The 24,065-nt window shown below is 38.6% G+C and overlaps 1 protein-coding gene and 1 long non-coding RNA gene across 2 annotated transcripts; both read right to left on the bottom strand.

Moving 5' to 3' along the window:
• Positions 1-5,989: 5,989 nt before the first annotated feature.
• Positions 5,990-7,535, bottom strand: LOC112725646 (uncharacterized). The gene is made up of 3 exons (XM_025775467.1): positions 7,141-7,535; positions 6,792-6,983; positions 5,990-6,425 (listed from the first exon to the last, which is right to left on the bottom strand). Exons 1-3 carry the CDS (start codon positions 7,533-7,535, stop codon positions 5,990-5,992), a joined length of 1,023 nt encoding a protein of 340 aa, XP_025631252.1.
• Positions 7,536-8,025: 490 nt separating this feature from the next.
• LOC112719323 (uncharacterized) lies at positions 8,026-10,157 on the bottom strand. The gene is made up of 2 exons (XR_003161633.3): positions 10,040-10,157; positions 8,026-8,376 (listed from the first exon to the last, which is right to left on the bottom strand). It is a non-coding gene; the product is annotated as an uncharacterized lncRNA (long non-coding RNA).
• Positions 10,158-24,065: the final 13,908 nt, after the last annotated feature.

The raw sequence follows: 24,065 nt of genomic DNA, 5'->3' as shown, positions 1-24,065 counted from the left end.
CAGTGGTCTATGCCATTGACAAGTTTAGATCCTATCTAGTGGGGTCCAAAGTGGTTGTGTACACTGACCATGCTGCTCTTAAATACTTACTCACAAAGCAGGATTCAAAACCCAGACTTATCAGATGGGTGTTGCTTCTGTAAGAGTTTGATATAGAAATAAGAGACAGAAAAGGGACAGAGAACCAAGTAGCTGATCATCTGTCCTGAATAGAACCAGTAGTTGGGGCGTCCCTCCCTTCTACTGAGATCTCTGAGACTTTCCCAGATGAGCAACTCTTTGCCATTCAGGAAGCTCCATGGTTTGCAGATATTGCAAATTATAAAGCTGTAAGGTTCATACCCCAGGAGTACAACAGAGTGCAAAGAAAGAAATTAATTTCAGATGCCAAGTACTACCTCTGGGATGAACCATATCTCTTTAAGAGATGTGCAGACGAAATGATCCGCAGATGTGTACCCAGAGAAGAAGCACAAAGAATCCTATGGCACTGCCATGGATCACAGTATGGAGGACATTTTGGAAGTGAGCGAACAGCCACTAAAGTCCTCCAATGTGGCTTCTACTGGCCTACTCTCTATAAAGATGCCCGAGAGTTTGTGCAAAACTGTGATAGTTGCCAAAGAGCTGGTAACTTACCTCACGGATATGCCATGCCTCAACAAGGGATATTAGAGATAGAATTGTTTGATGTATGGGGAATTGACTTCATGGGTCCATTCCCACCATCATACTCAAACACTTACATTCTAGTGGCAGTGGACTATATATCTAAGTGGGTAGAAGCAATTGCTACACCCACTAATGATACCAAGACTGTGCTGAAGTTCCTCCAGAAACACATCTTCAGCAGATTTGGTGTTCCCAGAGTACTAATCAGTGACGGGGGCACTCATTTCTGCAATAGACAGCTATACTCTGCTATGGTTAGATATGGAATTAGCCACAAAGTGGCAACTCCGTATCATCCACAGACAAATGGGCAAGCTGAAGTCTCTAACAAAGAGCTAAAAAGAATCCTGGAACGGACTGTGATAACCCGAAGAAAGGATTGGGCAAAGAGCTTGGATGATGCTCTGTGGGCATACAGAACAGCATTCAAGACTCCTATAGGAACCTCTCCATACCAACTGGTGTATGGGAAGGCCTGTCATCTGCCCGTGGAACTGGAACATAAAGCCTACTGGGCAACCAGATTCCTAAACATGGATGCTCAGTTAGCTGGTGAAAAAAGATTGCTCCAGTTAAATGAGCTAGAGGAGTTCAGACTCAATGCCTTTGAAAATGCAAAAATTTATAAGGAAAAGGCAAAGAAGTGGCATGACAAGAAGTTGTCAACCAGAGTCTTTGAGCCAGGACAAAAAGTTCTGCTCTTCAACTCTAGGCTCCGATTGTTTCCAGGAAAACTTAAATCCCGGTGGAGGGGACCATATGTGATTACAGGAGTGTCACCATATGCATATGTTGAGCTTCAGGATACTGATTCTGACAAAAAGTTCATTGTTAATGGACAGAGAATCAAGCATTATCTTGAAGGCAATTTTGAGCAGAAATGCTCAAAACTGAGACTTGAGTGATTCTCAGTAAAAGTCCAGCTAAAGACAGTAAAGAAGCGCTTGCTGGGAGGCAACCCAGTCATTAGCAGGTTATATGTTTTGTTTTTACAAAGGCAAGTATCAAAAATGAAGGAATTCACAGAGTTACAGAAGGATTCAGCTCAAAAAGCAGAGAAAAAGAGCTTACTGGCAAAAAAACGCCAGTAAGGGGCATTTTGGGCGTTAAACGCCAGAATGGTGCCCATTCTGGCGTTTAACGCCAGTAAAGGTACCATTTTAGGCGTTAAACGCCAGAATGGGCACCATTCTGGGCGTTTAACGCCAGGTGTGCAGCATCCTGGGCGTTTTAGAAAAACGCCCAGTGATAAAGGAATTCTGGCGTTTAACGCCAGCCAGGGCACCTGGCTGGGCGTTAAACGCCCACAAGGGGCAACAAATGGGCGTTAAACGCCAGAATGGGTGCCATTCTGGGCGTTTAAACGCCAGAAAGGTGGGGGGACCAAGATTTTGTTTTCAAATCAAATTTTTTCAAACTTTCCTTTTCTTACCCATACTTTTCTACATAAATGCATCTCAACCTTTCATCATTCACTTTCAAATTTTCAAAAATCTAAAATCATTCTTCAAATCTCTCAAATCAATCCCAAATCTTGTTCAAAAACTCACCCTTCTCTCAAATTCTTTCCATATCTCTCAAATCTTCTTTCAAAATTTTCTTTTTTTCGAAATCTCTCCTCCCCACTTTATACATACACGTTTGGCCCCCTAATTCCCCCACACCATTCGAATTTGCTCTTCTCTTCTCTCTCTTCTTTCCTTTCTTTTGCTTGAGGACAAGCAAACCTCTAAGTTTGGTGTGCTTTTCCGTGATCACTAAGCCAAGATTCATCAAGATCATGGCTCCTAAGGGAAAACAAACCAATTTAAGAGGAAAGAAAGAGAATAATCCAAAGAATCTTTGGAATCAAGAGAAGTTCTTAACCAAAGAACATGAAGACCATTATCACAAAATAATGGGTCTGAGGTCAGTGATCCCGGAAGTTAAATTTGATCTGAAAGAAGATGAATATCCGGGGATCCAAGAGCAAATTCGAAACAGAGGATGGGAAGTTCTAACCAATCCTGAGATAAAGGTGGGAAGGAATATGGTTCAGGAATTCTACTCAAATCTGTCGCTAACAGATAAGCAGAGAATGACTGGAACTGCTTACCATACCTACAGAACCATGGTCAGAGGGAAAGTTATGTACTTCCATCTGGACAAAATAAGAGAAATCTTCAAATTGCCTCAACTGCAAGATGATCCTGAATCCTTTAATAGGAGAATGGTGAGAGCAGATAAAGGGTTGGATCAAGTTCTAGAGGACATATGCCTCCCTGGAACTAAGTGGATAACCAATTCTAAGGGTGTCCCAAACCAACTCAAGAGGGGAGACCTCAAACCAATTGCAAGAGGTTGGCTAGACTTTATTGGGCGTTCCATATTGCCCACTAGCAACCGTTCTGAGGTCACTATCAAGAGAGCAGTGATGATTCATTGCATTATGCTTGGAAAAGAAGTGGAGGTTCATCATGTGATTGCTTGTGAGATCTACACAATTGCAAATAAAAATTCCACTGAAGCCAAATTGGCTTACCCAAGCTTGATCTCCTTGCTCTGTAAAGAGGCTGGGGTAAAGATGGGAGTAGATGAATTCATACCCATTGAACATCCAATCACCAAGAAGTCAATGGAAGGACAAATGCAAGACAACTCTATCAAAAGGAGGGCGCAGGAGTTCCTCCCTGAATTTCCTAAAATTGACTACTGGACCAGCCTAGAAGCATCTATCATCAAGTTACAAGAAACTATGGAGCAACTGAAGGAAGAACAGCAGAATCAGAACTGCATGCTCTGCAAATTGCTGAAGGAACAAGAGAAGCAAGGGCGTGAACTCCAAGAGTTGAAACGCCAAAAGCTCTCATCTCAAGTTGAGGGAGCATCCACTTCTCAAAATCAAGGTTGTTGAGTCCTAACTCTGTGAAAACTTCTATCATTAGGAGTCTATTTAAAAATTTTTGTTTTCTATTTTTATTTTCTAGTCTAATCTTATATCTATTTTTGAGTCTTGTTCTTATTTCATAATTAATAAAATTTAAAATTCATGTCCTAAAGCTATGAATGTCCTATGAATCCATCACCTCTCTTAAATGAAAAATGCTTTAATCACAAAAGAACAAGAAGTACAGGATTTCGAAATTTATCCTTGAAACTAGTTGAATTAGTTTGATGTGGTGACAATACTTTTTGTTTTCTGAATGAATGCCTGAACAGTGCATATGTCTCTTGAATTTGTTGTTTTGAGAATGTTAAAAATTGTTGGCTCTTGAAAGGATGAGGAAAAAGAGAACTATTATTGAGGATCTAAAAAAATCATTTAATTGATTCTTGAAGCAACAAAAAGCAGTGGATACAAAAAAAAATTCGAAAAAAAAAGAGAGAAGAAAAAAAAGAGAAAGAAAAAGAAAGAAATAAAGTTGTGATCCAAGGCAAAAAGAGTGTGCTTAAGAACCCTGGACACCTCTAATTGGGGACTATAGCAAAGCTGGGTCACAATCTGAAAAGGTTCACCCAATTATGTGTCTGTGGCATGTATGTATCCGGTGGTAATACTGGAAAACAGAGTGCTTTGGGCCACAGCCAAGACTCATACACTAGCTATGTTCAAGAATCATTATACTTAACTAGGAGAATCAATAACACTATCTGAGTTCTGAGTTCCTATAGATGCTAATCATTCTGAACTTCAAAGGATAGAGTGAGATGCCAAAACTGTTCGGAGGCAAAAAGCTACTAGTCCCGCTCATCTAATTGGAGCTAAGTTTCCTTGATATTTTGGAGTCTATAGTATATTCTCTTCTTTTTATCCTATTTTGATTTTTAGTTGCTTGGGGACAAGCAACAATTTAAGTTTGGTGTTGTGATGAGCGGATAATTTATACGCTTTTTGGCATTGTTTTTAGTATGTTTTTGGTATGATCTAGTTAGTTTTTAGTATATTTTTATTAGTTTTTAGTTAAAATTCACTTTTCTGGACTTTACTATGAGTTTGTGTGTTTTTCTGTGATTTCAGGTATTTTCTGGCTGAAATTGAGGGTCCTGAGCAAAAATCTGATTCAGAGACTGAAAAGGACTGCAGATGCTGTTGGATTCTGACCTCCCTGCACTTGAAGTGGATTTTATGGAGCTACAGAAGCCCAATTGGCGCGCTCTCAACGGCGTTGGAAAGTAGACATCCTGGGCTTTCCAGCAATGTATAATAGTCTATACTTTGCTCAAGATTTGATGGCCCAAACTGGCGTGGCAAATCAGCCTCAGAATTTCCAGCGTTTAACGCTGGAACTGGCATAAAACTTGGAGTTAAACGCCCAAACTGGCATAAAAGCTGGCGTTTAACTCCAGAAAATGTCTCTACACGAAAATGCTTCATTGCTCAGCCCAAGCACACACTAAGTGGACCCAGTAGTGGATTTTTACGTCATTTACCCATTTCTGTATAAAAACAAGTAGCCTAGGGTTTACAGAAATGAGTAAATGACGTATAAATCCACTTTCGGGCCCACTTGGTGTGTGCTTGGGCTGAGCATTGAAGCATTTTCGTGTAGAGACTTTTCTTGGATTTAAACGCCAGCTTTTGTGCCAGTTTGGGCGTTTAACTCCCACTTCTGTGCCAGCTTCGGTGTTAAACGCCGGGCAGTCTTGAGCTGATTTGGAACGCCTGTTTGGGCCATCAAATCTCAGACAAAGTATGAACTATTATATATTGCTGGAAAGCACAGGATGTCTACTTTCCAATGCAATTGAGAACGCGCCAATAGGGTATCTGTAACTCCAGAAAATATACTTCGAGTGTAGGGAGGTCAGAATCCAACAACATCTGCAGTCCTTTTTCAGCCTCTGAATCAGATTTTTGCTCAGGTCCCTCAATTTCAGCCAGAAAATACCTGAAATCACAGAAAATTACACAAACTCATAGTAAAGTCCAGAAAAGTGAATTTTAAATAAAAACTAATAAAAATATAATAAAAACTAACTAAAACATACTAAAAACATACTAAAAACAATGCCAAAAAGTGTATAAATTATCCGCTCATCACCCAACTAGGCACATCTTTTATTCATGGCACAAACTTCTGACATACCCGGCAGAAAAATGAGCATAATCGAACTAGAGCAATGGCAACATGGTCAGGAAGTATGCTCTTAATTGGTACTTGCAACAAGTAATGTAAGATGAAATGAGCATCATGGGTCTTGTAACCAGAAATCTTCTTTTCTCTCTGTTGCTCACATCGAGAGATGTTGTAAGCACTTCCCTCTAGTAATTTTGCCCCTTTTATCACACCACAAAAGATTATTTTCTTTGCTGGAGTCATTGAGAAGCATGCCTTTGCTAACTTAGTTTTTTTTCATCCTTCGTATCTTTCGGCTGAAGGTTTTTCCTGATACCCATGTCTTTAAAGTCAAAACGAGCAGTTGCATGATCTTTTGTCTTTCCAAGAATATTCAATAGAGTTTCTATTATGCTATCAACTATGTTCTTCTCTATGTGCATGACATCAAGGTTATGTCTAAACATGTTATACTTCCAATATGGTAATTCGAAAAATATTGACCGCTTTTTCCAATTTGATAGCCCATTCTTTGATCTTTTTTGCTTCTTCCCGAAAGAGTTATCTATATCTTGCACTATGTCAAATACAGTTGTTCCCTCTAACAACTGGGGTGGAGACCTAAGTTCAGTTTTTCCATTGAAAGATCTTTTGTTATGCCTCCACGGGTGATTCATGGGTAAAAATCTTCGATGATCCATATAAACAGTCTTGTGACTATGTTTCAAATAGATAGAATAAGTCTCATCATTACAATACGGACAAGCCAGTTTTCACTTTGTACTCCAGCCAGATAACATAGCATACGCAGGGAAGTCATTAATTGTCCATAAAAGACATGCTCTCATGTTGAATATTTTGTTTTTTGAAGAGTCATATGTTTGTACACCTGACTCCTACAGTTCTTTTAATTCTTCAATAAGCGGTTGAAGAAAGACATCAATGTCATTTTCCGGTGATTGTGGTCCAGGAATGAGTAAAAAGAGCATAATATAATCATGCTTCATGCTCATCCAAGGGGGTAGATTGTACACCATCAGAACAACAGGCCATGAACTATGTGTACTGCTCAAAGTTTAAAACGGATTGAACCCGTCGCTTACTAAGCCTAGTCTCACATTACGAGACTCCTTCGCAAAATCTTCATGTCGACTGTCAAATGCTTTCCATGATTCACCATCAGCAGGATGCCTTAATGAGCCATCTTTAACACGCTCATTATGATGCCAAGACATAGCTTCAACCGTCCTTATGCACATGAAAAGTCTTTGAAGTCTGGGAATCAAAGGGAAATGCCTTAAGAGTTTTCGCAGCAACTTTATGAGACTTTCTTGATGAGGTTACATCATCCTCTTCCACAACAGGATGCTCAACATAACGGGATAATCCACATACATTGCATGATACGTCATTCTCATGCGCGTTTCATTACAACATGCAGTCATTAGGACATTCATCGATCTTTTGGTAGTCAAGACCCAGATTCTTTATCATATTCTTGGTTTTATCAAACGAAGTAGGGATATTCAAATATGGCATTCCTTCTTTTAATAATTCTAAGAGAAAAGTGAACGATGCGTTACTCCAACCATGCAAGCATTTTAACAGATAAAGACGGATAGTAAAAGATAATCTTGTAAATCCTTTACACCCGGGGTATAGTTCTTGGCTTGCCTCGTCCACCAATTTATAAAATTCCTTTGCACATTCGTTGGGCCCTGTATTTTGTCCATCAAATTGTGTAGTATCTTTGAATCTATCACGTAACAGCTCATCAATGTTATCATTACAGTTATATTCACCGTCTGTGTCACTGTCAACATCCATAGCAACAAATGATTCTCCATGATTAAACCACCGCCTATAACCTTCTACAAATCCATGGCATATTAAATGGTTATACACGTCATCTCTCTTTAACCAAAGTCTATTACAACACTTTTTACATGGGTATTAAATTTCTTCCCCTGGAGGAATTCCCGCTAATGAAAGAGCAAAATGTACTACTTTCTACACTAAGTTGATATTCTTTCAAATGACGGGGCGTATCCATCTAATCCTGGGAGACATCTATTGAAAATCTATGTATTTCAAATAGATAGCTAAGTTCCTATTCTAAAGTCCTTAATTAATGTTAGTCTCACTAACTGCAAATCTAGCTTCCTATGTAATAATAAGAGACAATGTTTTCCCAACCTCCAAAATACTTTGAAAATAACTAACAAAAAATATCAAAAAAAATTGAGTTTTAGCAATTCTTAAAGAAAGCCTTGAAGCGACTGCCTCGAGAAAGCCCTTAAGTATTATACATAACATGAATAACAAATTAATTAGTATACATAACATGAATAACAAATTATACGAGGTTAGGATATAGAGAACCATGATCACATGACATCTAATGATAGAGGTTCGATTACAAAACAAATAAGTTATAACAACTATAATAAGTTATATGAGGTTAGGACATAAATAACCACGATCACATTAGCGTAGTTGCCTCTACAGAAGCTGTCGGAATTTTTAAAATTAAATTAAAATAAAGATAGTAGTCAACTAGCACCGCAGAAACTAAATCCATACCCTAGCAGCAACGGCAATACCACGGCAGAAGCAAACCAAGAGAGGTGGCAGCAGCAACAGCAGTGAAAACACAACTATTAAAAGCCTGTATTAAAAAAATAGACTTAAATCAACACTAATAAGATTTAGTAGCAACCAAGCAAACACAAGATTCAGTTCAAGCAAACAAACACAGTTTTCAATTTTACTGTTGTATATATTGATTAGTATATGACATGGCAAACAAAGGGAGAAAAAAGTAAATACTAGTTTTGTGAAATGATATATGCAGGTTCTGTTTGAGAGTAAAAATTTGATAGTAAAAATCTTAAATTAAAACTCTAATTCATAAACCTTTATTTTTTAAGTGTGTAACTTGATTAATGAGTTATTCTTATTTCATAAAAAAGAAAAAATATATATTAAAAGAATAATTAATGGTTCATTTAAAAGAAGAAAAGGTTTAGAGTTTAACAAACAATCAGAAGTGTGTATTAGAGAGACACTAAACTCAAATTACCACTAAATCCAAGTACTTTAATCATTTGTGGGAATTAGTAACCTCTTGAGGCAAAAAAAGATGGTGTGTATGATATTTAACAACTTTTTAATTACGCATAGGACAGCCAAATCATGAAAAGAAGGGGACCAGTAGTAGGCCACATCTCTTTACTTTCCCATTAATTCAAAGAAAAAAAACTCTTGAATCAAGAAAAAACCAATGGCTAGATACCACATCATGATAGATCATACATCTCTAATATCTCTCACGAAACAATAACTATAGATTCCTCCAAAGCTTCATAGACCCAACACTTGTGAATAAATATTCTAACACTATAGACAAAACAAAAACAATGCTTCAAATCCCAAGTCCCAATCTACTGTAATTTCTTCCATGTAAGGCATTAGCCATTATTTGTTAGGCTGAACTCTCAAGCAGAAAAAGAAGCAAACTTTTTCAACAATGAGCAAAAACCAAAACCTCTTAAACCAACAGTGACTAAGCATGTAAGCCACTACCACCAGAAGCCTCAGAAACAGAAAAACAACCCTCTTGGGCAGTGGTAAGAGGCTTATTGTCTTGTAAAAATGTCCAGGTCCAGCAGCAAAAGCCGATGGAAAAACCACAGCCACATAATCAGGAAAGTAGTAATAAACAAGCAGTGAAGAAGAAACAGCAGCCACAAAGAAAGCTTCAAGAGGAGTTTGAATTATATTTTAATAAAAGGTTTGAATAATACAAGAGTTTTTATGTTAACCTCATTGTTTAAAATTTAAGAGAAGAGTCTTTTATAGAGCAACGATATGAGGAATAGATGCAAGTCTGCTCTTACCATTTTACTTTTTTTTAGGCTAAAAATAGAAAGAAATCACAATTAATCTCTTGCGTGGGAAAACATCATATCAAGGAAAATGAGGATACAAAATACTGTTTATCGCATATGCGAAAATGGAATAATACATATATCTGTCTATAGCATGAATCACATGCTCGAAGGAGGAAAAGGATTTATACATGAACAAAATTGAGAGCAAACAGCAACTCTTCATTATTATAAGGACATCAGAGCCATCTTAACACAACATTTAATTTGCTTTGCACCTGATCTCTTCATAATTATATCATTAACCCCAATTTTCAATCCCAGATTAGACCAGCCCAGATACATTTTCAATCCATTGGACATTCAGGAAACAGCAACATTGATAATCCACATACATTTAAATGCAAGAGAAAAGGTTCACTAGAACTTTCAAAGAATTACCTCTTCTATAAGATCCCCAGTAATTCCTCTAACAAGTTCACACAAATTGTTTTTAGTAAATGATTCATTGATCTAGAAACTGATGTCCTTGTAACAAGGAGGATACTGTAGAAGAAAAACAGAGAGAAAAGAGTTAGAATTCATAGTTAGAATTTAGTAAGCACATGACATGATATGTGTATTTGTTAACAAAAATGAACAATAATGACATATGGACACAAAACAATAACAATATCCAGAAAAACTATTTATATACAAACTTATTGTCAAGAAAGGTAGAATTCGAAAACCAACATAGCACAACGCACATAAGAAAATCACCCGTTGCCAAGAAAGGGGCAGTTGAGGAAGGAGAATAGGAAAATAATGCAATAATTTTTCTATGGATGGTCAGCACTGCCTGATAAGGTACTCAAAATAAGAAGAAAAATGAGGTTGGATAGTGGCTAAATTTTCATAATTCCATAAAAGGAAAAGAACCTAACATTTCTCAAATGCACTACCATGACCAAATGATTGATTGAAGGCTTTAACAAAAGTACTGGATAAATTTAGGATTGAAAGGCCAAACAGATAACAAGTTAAACAAATGTAGGTCTAAAATCAGTGATATGCACTTTCACAAGACAAACCTGTTGGTTAGTAAAAATTTTACATATATATATATATATAGAGAGTCAGCTTCTGTTGCAATAGCCTTGACCAAATATGATTTACCAGTTCCGGGTGGTCCGTACAACAAAAAAGCTCTCCAAGGCCGTCTTTTACCTGAAAATAGGGCACAGCAGAAGCCAAAACTAATTTAACAAACAGAAGGAAATAAAAGAGACAAACAAACTTAACAAGCCAAATAATATCCTACTTATAACGCATTAACACAAACACACATAATATTCAATCAAATTTGCAAAAATTGCTTTCCTTGATTTGTATCATATATAAAATAAAAATAAAAAAATCAATGGATCCATAGTGCATACTTAGGAGCTTCAATTTATCTCAGAATTGTAATGTATCTTCCTTGTTCTATATAACAATACAAGAAAAAGATACCCTTCAAACACCCAAATAAAAATGTGCAATTTTGCCTTAAAATTTATTACAGGCAAGATCAAATTAAAGTAGGATATCAGGCATGAAGAATAGAAAACCACCAAACTCATCATTGCTCCTATGAGAAAAGCTATACTCATCATGAACAGATTATATGCAAAATGCTTTCTAGAGATGTTTAAGTTTGAAAATCAAAATTACTATCTCAGGTAGATGTAAGAGCAGTTTTCGTTTCCATACAATTCTAAACTCCAAAAGTAAAAGCAATAATGCAGCACCAATGACCAATCACCATCTAGAAAGTAATAGAAAATGATTCGCAATGGAATAATAAGTAGAGAATTAACACTGAAAGAACGCACCAAGCATAATCGCAAGTAAACAAAATCGATAAAGCTAGAAAAAACAAACATTGATGCCAAATACGGGATGAGAGGCGAGCAAAACCACGACACAGAGAGGCAAGCAGAACCGCGACAAAGAGAGGCTCCTAGCACCACGACCAGGGCTAAGTTCGAGAAGATGAGGCTGAGCGCTGAAGATGGATGAACGACGCCAAGGCTGGTTCGAGAAGATGAGGATGAATGATGTGTGGAAAACAATCCAACACAAAACTCACCGGCAAGTGTACCGGGTCGCATCAAGTAATAAAACTCATGGGAGTGAGGTCGATCCCACAGGGATTGAAGGATTGAGCAATTTTAGTTTAGTGGTTGATTTAGTCAAGCGAATCAAGTATTGGTTGAGTGATTTTGTATCCAATAGTAAGTAAATAACATGAAATGTAAAGGGAGAGGGATGAATTGTAGAAATTAAAGAGAACGGAAAGTAAAGGTGCTGAATCTTAAAGAACAAGAAATTAAATGACTGAAACTTAAAGTACAAGAAATGTAAATTGCAGTAACTTAAAGTGCAAGAAATATAAATTTCTTGAATGGGAAAGGGATTTGAGGATTGGGAATTCAGAATTTCAGCAAGGGAAATTAAATTGCAACAATTAATAAAGCAGAAGTTGAATTAGAAATAACTAGAATTCAAACAGAAAAAGGAATTTAAATTGCAGCAGGGGTTCACAGAAGAACCAAAAGGAAAAATGGGATCTCAGGACTCAAGAGACTAGATAGCAAAGTCTAGATCTCAATTGCCTTCCCAGATCTAAGTTCACAAAGCAATTAACAAGAAATTGACGAAGAAGCAGTGAAGGAATTGTAATTGAACTCAATTATGCAGAAGAGAAATTAAAGAGATCTTGAATGGAGATTGAGACAGAATTTCCTCAATTCTTCACACCCAAAACTCAAACAAGAAAAGTAAAAATGCTCAAGCAAGAATGAGGAAGAAGAGAGATCAATTCTCCTCCCCAATTCTCTGAAATCTCAGGGAAGTCTCCAAGAGAAAATTCAAAAGTTCAAAATAAAAGTAAAGATTCAAGGCTCAAAAGAAAAGTCTAAGTTCAAAAGTAAAGGAAAAGTCGAAAAGTCAAGGAAAAGGTCCTAATTACATCAAACTATATCCTATTTATACACTTTCTATTCTTGGATCTTGGGATTTGGATGGGCTTTTGATTTGGTGAAGAAATGAATTTTATTGGATTTTTAATCCAATTTTAGCCCATGAAGAAAGTAGCTCCCAGGAGGCTGCCCTGCCCTTGTGGAGGGCAGGGCAGAAAATGATGCATCTGGCCCATGGTGCGTGCGTGTGGTGCGTTGGTGCTTGCAGGATGTTGTTCTGCCCTTGCGGAGGGCAGGGCAGAACTTTTTGGTGCGCCAGAATGATGCCTGTGCGTGCTACTGGTGCTGCCGAGCCTTCCCTTGGTGCGCCAGAATGGTGCGCGTGTGTGCATCACCAAAATGCTGCCCTGCCCTTGTGGAGGGCAGGGCAATGTGCCAAGGCTGAAGCTCCGTGTTCGAAACTTGGGTGACGCGCACGCTACCTCTTTTTCTTGATTTTCTTGGCACCAAAGTAAGGCTTAGTTTCTTGTTTCCTCATGGCTCCGTGTTTGATCCTTGTGGCAAGCATTGGTGAGCTTTTTCTTTGGATTTCTTCCTTTGTTGAGTCCGATATTGCCCTTGAGGAGGGCAGGGCAGTGTTTTTGTTCTCCTTGATCCATGGCACCAATTTGTGCTCTGCCCTTGTCGTGGGCAGGGCAGGGTTGCCTCTCAAGGCTTGTTTACTCATGTTGCCCTCCTAGAGGGCAGTGTGCCCTTGTGGAGGGCAATGCTTGCTCCCTCCTCTTAGGCGCCACACTTCTTCCCTCTTGGGCCACGCTTTCTTAAGCCACGCTTTCTCTTTTCTTCTTTTCTTCACCTACAATAAACCAAAACAACCACTCAAAGTATCACTAAATTCACAAGGCTTATAAATCAATTAAAATTCAATTAAATTTAGCTTAAACCTCATGAGTTAGCATCAATTTAATGGTAGTTGCTTGATTTAAAGAAGTTATGCATTTTCATTCCAAATCACTTACTTAGGATGCAAGAAAGTGCATAAAGACTAATAAAACAAGTGAAATTAGCTTGAAAAATGGGTATATGATGACTTGTCATCACAACACCAAACTTAAATCTTGCTTGTCCCCAAGCAAGCATCAAAACTAAGAGAAAATGAAATGAACAAGAAAATAACACATATCCTTATTAGGCATATATAGCAGAACTTGATTTATGGAGTCTTTATGCAGACAATGATAACTCAATTATTGTTGCTGTTACATAATATACATCTTTCCTCAAAGGCTTGCTAAACTTGCTGTTATAAGACTTACTTTCTAATTACTCCCTTGCTAACTTTTCTTTCTTATAATGCTTAACAAGCTTATTATTCTTTTGGAGGTTTGGTGTCTAATGTTGCAGTAGTAGCCTTTGGCTTTATTTTTTTTTTTTTACTCAACATCTTTCCACCACAGACACATGGCTCACTATTTCCTCCTAGGATCATTGATGCCCAGCATCTCTTTGGATAACTAAATGTTCTGTATCTAAGTTGCTCTTTATTGTGGACTTTCAATTGGCCATCCCAAATCAGTTGATCTAAGTGACCGGGTTTTAAAATACCCCATAGAATTTACTTATCCAAGCATATCTTAGTACAAGAACACCACAGGCATATGTCCTAGGGTCCAAGCTATTGGTGTCCAACCTTTATTCTTTGTTTTTCTTGCCACATTGGCTTTTTCTTCTTCCTTTTCTTTCTGTTTTTGTTCTCAAGGGCTTTTTCTTTATTGATAAGAATCTTTATAACAGCAAGCTAGCTCACACTTTAAAGAAAATGATATTATGTAGCAATTATTTCATGAGTTATGCATTTAATCCAACACATATACCACCATTAACTTCCACTCTGCTTATGCAACATTGGATATTTACTTTTCAATTCAAATAATTCTCTTTTATTCAAGCTTATGGGAAAACAAAACAAAATTTAGCTAAGTGATGGATAACAAACATTATGCAGATTTAGCATTTCTCTAGCTATTTATTAAGTAACAAAGAAAAGTAAAATAAGAATAATGCATGAAGTAAAAGAAATAAGCAATGGAGGCATATCATGTTTCAGACATGCATCTCCTTATTAAGGGTATGAAGGAAGAAGTATGAAAGAACTTTGCCACCTTCTAATGATTGTGGCTGCTGCTTGATTCTCCCTTTTTCTTCTTTCTCTTCCCTAGCTTGGAGTAGTCTCGGATTTCTTCACCAGGGCATCTTCTATCCCAAACAGAATCCAAGAGCCCTGAGAGTCCAACTTCTTCCAATCTGTTAAGTGTTAGCTCTGTATAATGATGAGATCTTGCTTTTTGCTTGGCGTCAAATTCAGGGCATTGCTCAAATGGCTTGATCTGTGGATTGAGTGTTGGCAAATTGTGGGTCAAATACTCCAACCTTGCTTGTATGTTTTCATCACTCTCTATTCTTTGCACATATCTAACTTCTTCCATGGTGTGATGAATATTCTTCCATTGATACAGGTTGTGACTATATTCCCCTGCTTTAGCTTGACTAAAATACAGCTTATCATATGATTCTTTGAATTCTTTGTATTGCTCTTTTTGTCCTTCAAGAATCTGTGCTTGAAATTCTTGCTGCTGAGTCATCATTTGTTGTTGCCATCTCTCTTGTTTCTCCTCCATTTGACGCTGCCAAGCTTCTCGTTCCTCTTTGTCCTTCAAATATTGCTCCCTAAACTCTGGATGGGGCTCTAGATATTGCTCTTGGCGCCCCTGATTTTGGTCTTGTTGAGCTTGCATGAGTTGCTGAGATAACTCTTCAATTGTTCTTTGTAGCTGGCTCATGTCTATGGCACCATGAGCTTGATTTCGTCCTTCCTCTCTTTGCAATCTTCTTTGTCTGGAAGCTACCACTCCCTCTTGATCATCTTCTTCATTCATTCCTTCCATACTTTTCTTGGTGATTCCTTTCCCTTTTTTCACCTTTTCTGTGTCTTCATCTTCAAAGATCACTCTAGCTTTGTTGCATAGCCTAAGAATGGTACTTGGATGTCCAAGACCACTTGATTTACTTGTGCTGTTAGCCATCTCTTGAATACTGTCGGCTATGAGTTGTGCGAGGTTGATTTCACCTCCATGTAGGATGCAGTATGTCAAGAGTGCTCGTTTGATTGTGACCCAAGAGGCATTTCCAGTAGGGAGAATAGACCTCCTTACTATTTCATACCATCCTTTGGCCACAGGAGTAAGGTTTATTCTCCTCAAGTGGCTTGGAACTCCTTTTGAGTCTCTTTCCCAGTCTGTATTTTCCACACATAGCCTGGTGGACGAAATTGTGATCACTACAACTTCGCACAACTAACCAGCAAGTGTACTGGGTCGTCTAAGTAATAAACCTTACGCGAGTAAGGGTCGATCCCACAGAGATTGTTGGTATGAAGCAAGCTATGGTCACCTTGTAAATCTTAGTCAGGCAAACTCAAATGGTTATGAATGATGAATAAAACATAAAGATAAAGATAGAGATACTTATGCAATTCATTGATGGGAATTTCAGATAAGCGTATGGAGATGCTGTGTTCCTTCTGTCTCTCTGCTTTCCTACTGTCTTCATCCAATCCTTCTTACTCCATTCCATGGCAAGCTGTATGCAAGGGTTTCACCGTTGTCAGTGGCTACCTCCCATCCTCTCAGTGGAAATGTTCAACGCACCCTGTCACGGCACGGCTATCCATCTGTCGATTCTCAATCAGGCCGGAATAGAATCCAGTGATTCTTTTGCGTCTGTCACTAACGCCCCGCCCTCAGGAGTTTGAAGCTCGTCACAGTCATTCAATCATTGAATCCTACTCAGAATACCACAGACAAGGTTTAGACCTTCCGGATTCTCTTGAATGTCGCCATCAGTTCTAGCTTATACCACGAAGATTCCGGTTAAAGAATCCAAGAGATATCCACCCAATCTAAGGTAGAACGGAGGTGGTTGTCAGGCACACGTTCATAGGTGAGAATGATGATGAGTGTCACGGATCATCACATTCATCAAGTTGAAGAACAAGTGATATCTTAGAACAAGAACAAGCGGAATTGAATAGAAGAACAATAGTAATTGCATTAATACTCGAGGTACAGCAGAGCTCCACACCTTAATCTATGGTGTGTAGAAACTCCACCGTTGAAAATACATAAGAACAAGGTCTAGGCATGGCCGAATGGCCAGCCTCCCAAAGTGATCAAAAGATCTAAAGATCAAAAGACTCCAAAGATCAGAAGATGATCAAAGGATCTCCAGATGAAAATACAATAGTAAAAGGTCCTATATATAGAGAACTAGTAGCCTAGGGTTTACAGAGATGAGTAAATGACATAAAAATCCACTTCCGGGCCCACTTGGTGTGTGCTTGGGCTGATCATTGATGCATTTTCGTGTAGAGACTTCTCTTGGAGTTAAACGCCAGCTTTTATGCCAGTTTGGGCGTTTAACTCCCATTCTTGTGCCAGTTCCGGCGTTTAACGCTGGGAATTCTGATGGTGACTTTGAACGCCGGTTTGGGCCATCAAATCTTGGGCAAAGTATGGACTATCATATATTTCTGGAAAGCCCAGGATGTCTACTTTCCAACGCCATTAAGAGCGCGCCAATTGGGCTTCTGTAGCTCCAGAAAATCCACTTCGAGTGCAGGGAGGTCAGAATCCAACAGCATCTGCAGTCCTTTTTAGTCTCCGAATCAGATTTTTGCTCAGGTCCCTTAATTTCAGCCAGAAAATACCTGAAATCACAGAAAAACACACAAACTCATAGTAAAGTCCAGAAAAGTGAATTTTAACTAAATACTAATAAAAATATAATAAAAACTAACTAGATCATACTAAAAACATACTAAAAACAATGCCAAAAAGCGTACAAATTATCCGCTCATCACAACACCAAACTTAAATTGTTGCTTGTCCTCAAGCAACTGAAAATCAAATAAGATAAAAAGAAGAGAATATGCAATGAATTCCAAAAACATCTATGAAGATCAGTATTAATTAGATGAGTGGGGCGTTTAGCTTTTTGCCTCTGAATAGTTTTGGCACCTCACTCTATCCTTTGAAATTCAGAATGATTGGCTTCTTTAGGAATTCAGAATCCAGATAGTGTCATTGATTCTCCTAGTTAAGTATGATGATTCTTGAACACAGCTACTTATTGAGTCTTGGCCGTGGCCCAAAGCACTCTGTCTTTCAGTATTACCACCGGATACATTCATGCCACAGACACATAATTGGGTGAACCTTTTCAGATTATGACTCAGCTTTGCTAGAGTCCCCAATTAGAGGTGTCCAGGGTTCTTAAGCACACTCTTTTTGCCTTGGATCACAACTTTTATTTTTTTCTTTTCTCTTTCTTTCCCTTTTTTTTCGTTTTCTTCTTTCTTTTTTTTTCTTTCTCTTTTTCTCTTTTTTTCGTTTTTCTTCTTTTTCTTTTTTGTATTCACTGCTTTTTCTTGCTTCAAGAATCATTTTTATGATTTTTCAGATCCTCAGTAACATGTCTCCTTTTTCATCATTCTTTCAAGAGCCAACATTCATGAACCACAAATTCAAAAGACATATGCACTGTTTAAGCATACATTCAGAGAACAAAAGTATTGCCACCACATCAAAATAATTAAACTGTTATAAAATTCAAAATTCATGCAATTCTTTTCTTATTCAATTAAGAACATTTTTTCATTTAAGAGAGGTGATGGATTCATAGGACATTCATAGCTTTAAGGCATAGACACTAAGACACTAATGATCACAAGACACAAACATAGATAAACATAAGCATAAATTTTCGAAAAACAGGAAAATAAAGAACAAGGAAATTAAAGAACGGGTCCACCTTAGTGATGGCGGCTTGTTCTTCCTCTTGAAGATCCTATGGAGTGCTTGAGCTCCTCAATGTCTCTTCCTTGTCTTTGTTGCTCCTCTCTCATGATTCTTTGATCTTCTCTAATTTCATGGAGGAGAATGGAATGTTCTTGGTGCTCCACCCTTAGTTGTCCCATGTTGGAACTCAATTCTCCTAGGGAGGTGTTTAGTTGCTCCCAATAGTTTTGTGGAGGAAAGTGCATCCCTTGAGGAATCTCAGGGATCTCATGATGAGTGGGATCTCTTGTGTGCTCCATCCTTTTCTTAGTGATGGGCTTGTCCTCATCAATGGGGATGTCTCCCTCTATGTCAACTCCAACTGAATAACAGAGGTGGCAAATGAGATGAGGAAAGGCTAACCTTGCCAAGGTAGAGGACTTGTCCGCCACCTTATAAAGTTCTTGGGATATAACCTCATGAACTTCTATTTCTTCTCCAAACATGATGCTATGAATCATGATAGCCCGGTCTATAGTAACTTCGGACCGGTTGCTAGTGGGAATGATTGAGCGTTGGATAAACTCCAACCATCCCCTAGCCACGGGTTTGAGGTCATGCCTTCTCAATTGAACCAGCTTTCCTCTTGAATCTCTCTTCCATTGGGCGCCCTCTTCACAAATGACTGTGAGGACTTGGTCCAACCTTTGATCAAAGTTGACCCTTCTAGTGTAAGGGTGTTCATCTCCTTGCATCATGGGCAAGTTGAATGCCAACCTTACATTTTCCGGACTAAAATCCAAGTATTTTCCCTGAACCATAGTAAGCCAATTCTTTGGGTCTGGGTTCACACTTTGATCATGGTTCTTGGTGATCCATGCATTGGCATAGAACTCTTGAACCATTAAGATTCTGACTTGTTGAATGGGGTTGGTAAGAACTTCCCAACCTCTCCTTCGGATCTCATGTCGGATCTCCGGATATTCACTCTTTTTGAGTTTAAAAGGGACCTCGGGGATCACCTTCTTCAAGGCCACAACTTCATAGAAGTGGTCTTGATGCACCCTTGAGATGAATCTCTCCATCTCCCATGACTCGGAGGTGGAAGCTTTTGCCTTCCCTTTCCTCTTTCTAGAGGTTTCTCCGGCCTTGGATGCCATAAATGGTTATGAAAAAACAAAAAGCAATGCTTTTACCACACCAAACTTAAAAGGTTTGCTCGTCCTCGAGCAAAAGAAGAAAGAAGAGAGTAGAAGAAGAAGAAATGAAGGAGATGGGGGAGGCTTTGTGGTTCGGCCAAAGGAGGAGAAAGAGTGTTTATGTTGTGTGAAAATGAAGGAGTGAAGATGGGTTTATATAGGAGTGGGGGAGGGTGATGGTTCGGTCATGTATGGGAGGGTTTGGGTGGGAAAGTGGTTTGAATTTGAAGGGTGAAGTAGATGGGGTTTTATGAAGGATAGATGTGAGTGGTGAAGAGAAAGATGGGATTTGATAGGTGAAGGGTTTTTGGGGAAGAGGTGTTGAGGTGATTGGTGAATGGGTGAAGAAGAGAGAGTGTGGTAGGGTAGGTGGGGATCATGTGGGGTCCACAGATCCTGAGGTGTCAAGGAAAAGTCATCCCTGCACCAAGTGGCGAGCAAAATTGCTCTACATGCCAATTCTGGCGTTAAACGCCGGGCTGGTGCCCATTTCTGGCGTTTAACGCCAAGTTCTTGCCCTTTTCTGGCGTTTAACGCCAGTCTGGTGCCCCTTTCTGGCGTTAAACGCCCAGAATGGTGCCAGACTGGGCGTTAAACGCCCAACTGCTAGCCTTACTGGTGTTTAAACGCTAGTAGGATCTTCCTCCAGGGTGTGCTATTTTTCTTTCTGTTTTTCTTTCTGTTTTTGCTTTTTCAATTGATTTTGTGACTTCTCATGATCATCAACCTACAGAAAACATAAAATAACAAAGGAAAATAGATAAAATATAACATTGGGTTGCCTCCCAACAAGCGCTTCTTTAATGTCAGTAGCTTGACATAGGGCTCTCATGGAGCCTCACAGATGCTCAGAGCAATGTCGGAACCTCCCAACACCAAACTTAGAGTTTGAATGTGGGGGTTCAACACCAAACTTAGAATTTGGTTGTGGCCTCCTCACCAAACTTAGAGTTTGACTGTGGGGGCTCTGTTTGACTCTGTTTTGAGAGAAGCTCTTCATGCTTCCTCTCCATGGTGACAGAGGGATATCCTTGAGCCTTAAACACAAAGGATTCTTCATTCACTTGAATGATCAATTCTCCTCTATCAACATCAATCACAGCCTTTGCTGTGGCTAGGAAGGGTCTGCCAAGGATAATGGATTCATCCATGCACTTCCCAGTCTCTAGGACTATGAAATCAGCAGGGATGTAATGGTCTTCAACTTTTACCAGAACATCCTCTACAAGTCCATAGGCTTGTTTTCTTGATTTGTCTGCCATCTCTAGTGACATTTTTGCAGCTTGCACCTCAAAGATCCCTAGCTTCTCCATTACAGAGAGAGGCATGAGGTTTACACTTGACCCTAAGTCACACAAGGCCTTCTTAAAGGTCATGGTGCCTATGGTACAAGGTATTAAGAACTTCCTAGGATCTTGTCTCTTTTGAGGTAATTTTTGCCTAGACAAGTCATCCAATTCTTTGGTGAGCAAAGGGGGTTCAGTCTCCCAAGTCTCATTACCAAATAACTTGTCATTTAGCTTCATGATTGCTCCAAGGTATTTAGCAACTTGCTTTTCAGTGACATACTCATCCTCTTCAGAGGAAGAATACTCATCAGAGCTCATGAATGGCAGAAGTAAGTCCAATGGGATCTCTATGGTCTCATTTTGAGCCTCAGATTCCCATGATTCCTCATTAGGGAACTCATTGGAGGCCAGTGGACGTCCATGGAGGTCTTCCTTAGTGGCGTTCACTGCCTCTTCCTCCTCTCCAAATTCGGCCATGTTGATGGCCTTGCACTCTCCTTTTGGATTTTCTTCTGTATTTCTTGGAAGAGTACTAGGAGGGAGTTCAGTAATTTTCTTGCTCAGCTGACCCACTTGTGCCTCCAAGTTTCTAATGGAGGACCTTGTTTCAGTCATGAAACTTTGAGTGGTTTTGATTAGACCAGAGATCATGGTTGCTAAGTCAGAGGTGTTCTGCTTAGAACTCTCTGTCTGTTGCTGAGAAGATGATGGAAAAGGCTTGCCATTGCTAAACCTGTTTCTTCCACCATTATTGTTGTTGAAACCTTGTTGAGGTCTCTGTTGATCCTTCCATGAAAGATTTGGATGATTTCTCCATGAAGGATTATAGGTGTTTCCATAAGGTTCTCCCATGTAATTCACCTCTTCTATTGAAGGGTTCTCAGGATCATAAGCTTCTTCTTCAGATGAAGCTTCCTTAGTACTGCTTGGTACATTTTGCATTCCAGACAGACTTTGAGAAATCATATTGACTTGTTGAGTCAATATTTTGTTCTGAGCCAATATGGCATTCAGAGTATCAATCTCAAGAACTCCTTTCTTCTGATTAGTCCCATTGTTCACAGGATTCCTTTCAGAAGTGTACATGAATTGGTTATTTGCAACCATTTCAATTAGTTCTTGAGCTTCTGTAGGCGTCTTCTTCAGATGAAGAGATCCTCCAGCAGAGCTATCCAAAGACATCTTGGACAGTTCAGACAGACCATCATAGAAAATACCTATGATGCTCCATTCAGAAAGCATGTCAGAGGGACACTTTCTGATTAATTGTTTGTATCTTTCCCAAGCTTCATAGAGGGATTCTCCTTCCTTCTGTCTGAAGTTTTGGACTTCCACTCTAAGCTTACTCAATTTTTAAGGTGGAAAGAACTTTGCCAAGAAGGCATTGACTAGCTTTTCCCAAGAGTTCAGGCTTTCTTTAGGTTGTGAGTCCAACCATGTCCTAGCTCTGTCTCTTACAGCAAAAGGGAATAACATAAGTCTGTAGACCTCAGGGTCAACCCCATTAGTCTTGATAGTGTCACAGATTTGCAAGAATTCAGCTAAAAACTGATGAGGATCTTCCAATGGAAGTCCATGGAACTTGCAATTCTGTTGCATTAGAGAAACTAATTGAGGCTTAAGCTCAAAGTTGTTTGCTCCAATGGCAGGGATAGAGATGCTTCCCCCATAGAAATCGGGAGTAGGTGCAGTAAAGTCACCTAGCACCTTCCTTGCATTGTTGGCATTGTTGTTGTTTTCGGCTGCCATGTGTTCTTCTTCTTTGAAGATTTCTGTTAGGTCCTCTACAGAGAATTGTGCCTTAGCTTCTCTTAATTTTTGCTTCAAGGTCCTTTCAGGTTCAGGATCAGCCTCAACAAGAATGCTTTTGTCCTTGCTCCTGCTCATAAGAAAGAGAAGAGAACAAGAAAATGTGGAATCCTCTATGTTACAGTATAGAGATTCCTTGAGGTTTCAGAGGAAAGGAAAAATAGAAGGCAGAGGTAGAAAATTCGAACTTATCAATAGAGATGGAGTTCGAATTGTGCATTAAGGAATAGTGTTAGTCCATAAATAGAAGGATGTGAGAAGAAGGGAAGTAGTATTCGAAAATTAAGTAAAGAATTTTGAAAACACTTTGAAAAACACTAATTGATTTTTGAAAATAAAAGTGGGAAAGAAATCAAGTGATTTTTGAAAAAGAATTTGAAATTAGAAATAAAAAAGATTTGATTGAAAGCTATTCTGAAAAAGATGTGGTTCAGAAGATATGATTAGTTTAAAAAGATGTGATTGAGAAGATATGTTTTGAAAACATTTTTAAAAAAAGATTTGATTTTAAAAATTAATGACTTGACTAACAAGAAAAGATATGATTCAAACATTAAACCTTTCTCAACAGAAAAGGCAACATACTTGAAATGTTGAATCAAATCATTAATTGATAGCAAGTATCTTTGAAAAGGGAGAGAAATTGATTTTGAAAAAGATTTGATTTTGAAAAACTTTGAAAACTTGAAAAAAATTGATTTGAAAACAAAATCTTCCCTCTTGTGCCATCCTGGCGTTAAACGCCCAGAATGGTATCCATTCTGGCGTTTAACGCCCAAAATGCTACCCTTTTGGGCGTTAAACGCCCAGCCAGGCACCCTGGCTGGCGTTTAAACGCCAGTCTGTCCTTCTTCACTGGCCATTTTGAACGCTCAGCTTTTTCTGTGTAATTCCTCTGCTGCATGTTCTGAATCTTCAGTTCCCTGTACTATTGACTTGAAAATAGAACCAAGATCAAATAAACAATGCATGCAAGACACCAAACTTAAAATATGACACTACACTCAACAAGAAACATAAAATCTTTTTGGTTTTTTTTTTTTTTTTGATTTTGTAAATTTTTTTGTGTTTTTCGAAAATTAAGTGGAAAAGAAAATAAGGGTATCAAAATTCTTAATGAAAATCCCAGGAATCATGCAATGTTAGTCTAAAGCTTCAGTCTAAAGGAATTAGACATGGTTAGCCAAGCTTCAGCAGAACATTGCATTCAAGAGCTAAATTAATGAAGACCAATCAGCTTTGGTGATGATAAGAACATCACCTTGAAACACTAGAATTCATTCTTAAGAACTCTGAAGAAAAATACCTAATCTAAGCAACAAGATGAACCGTCAGTTGTCCAAACTCAACAATCCCCGGCAACGGCGCCAAAAACTTGGTGGACGAAATTG

The sequence above is a fragment of the Arachis hypogaea genome, chromosome 2 (assembly GCF_003086295.3).
Source record: "Arachis hypogaea cultivar Tifrunner chromosome 2, arahy.Tifrunner.gnm2.J5K5, whole genome shotgun sequence".
NCBI classification, from domain to species: domain Eukaryota; kingdom Viridiplantae; phylum Streptophyta; class Magnoliopsida; order Fabales; family Fabaceae; genus Arachis; species Arachis hypogaea.
This window is presented reverse-complemented; position numbering and strand designations above follow the sequence as displayed.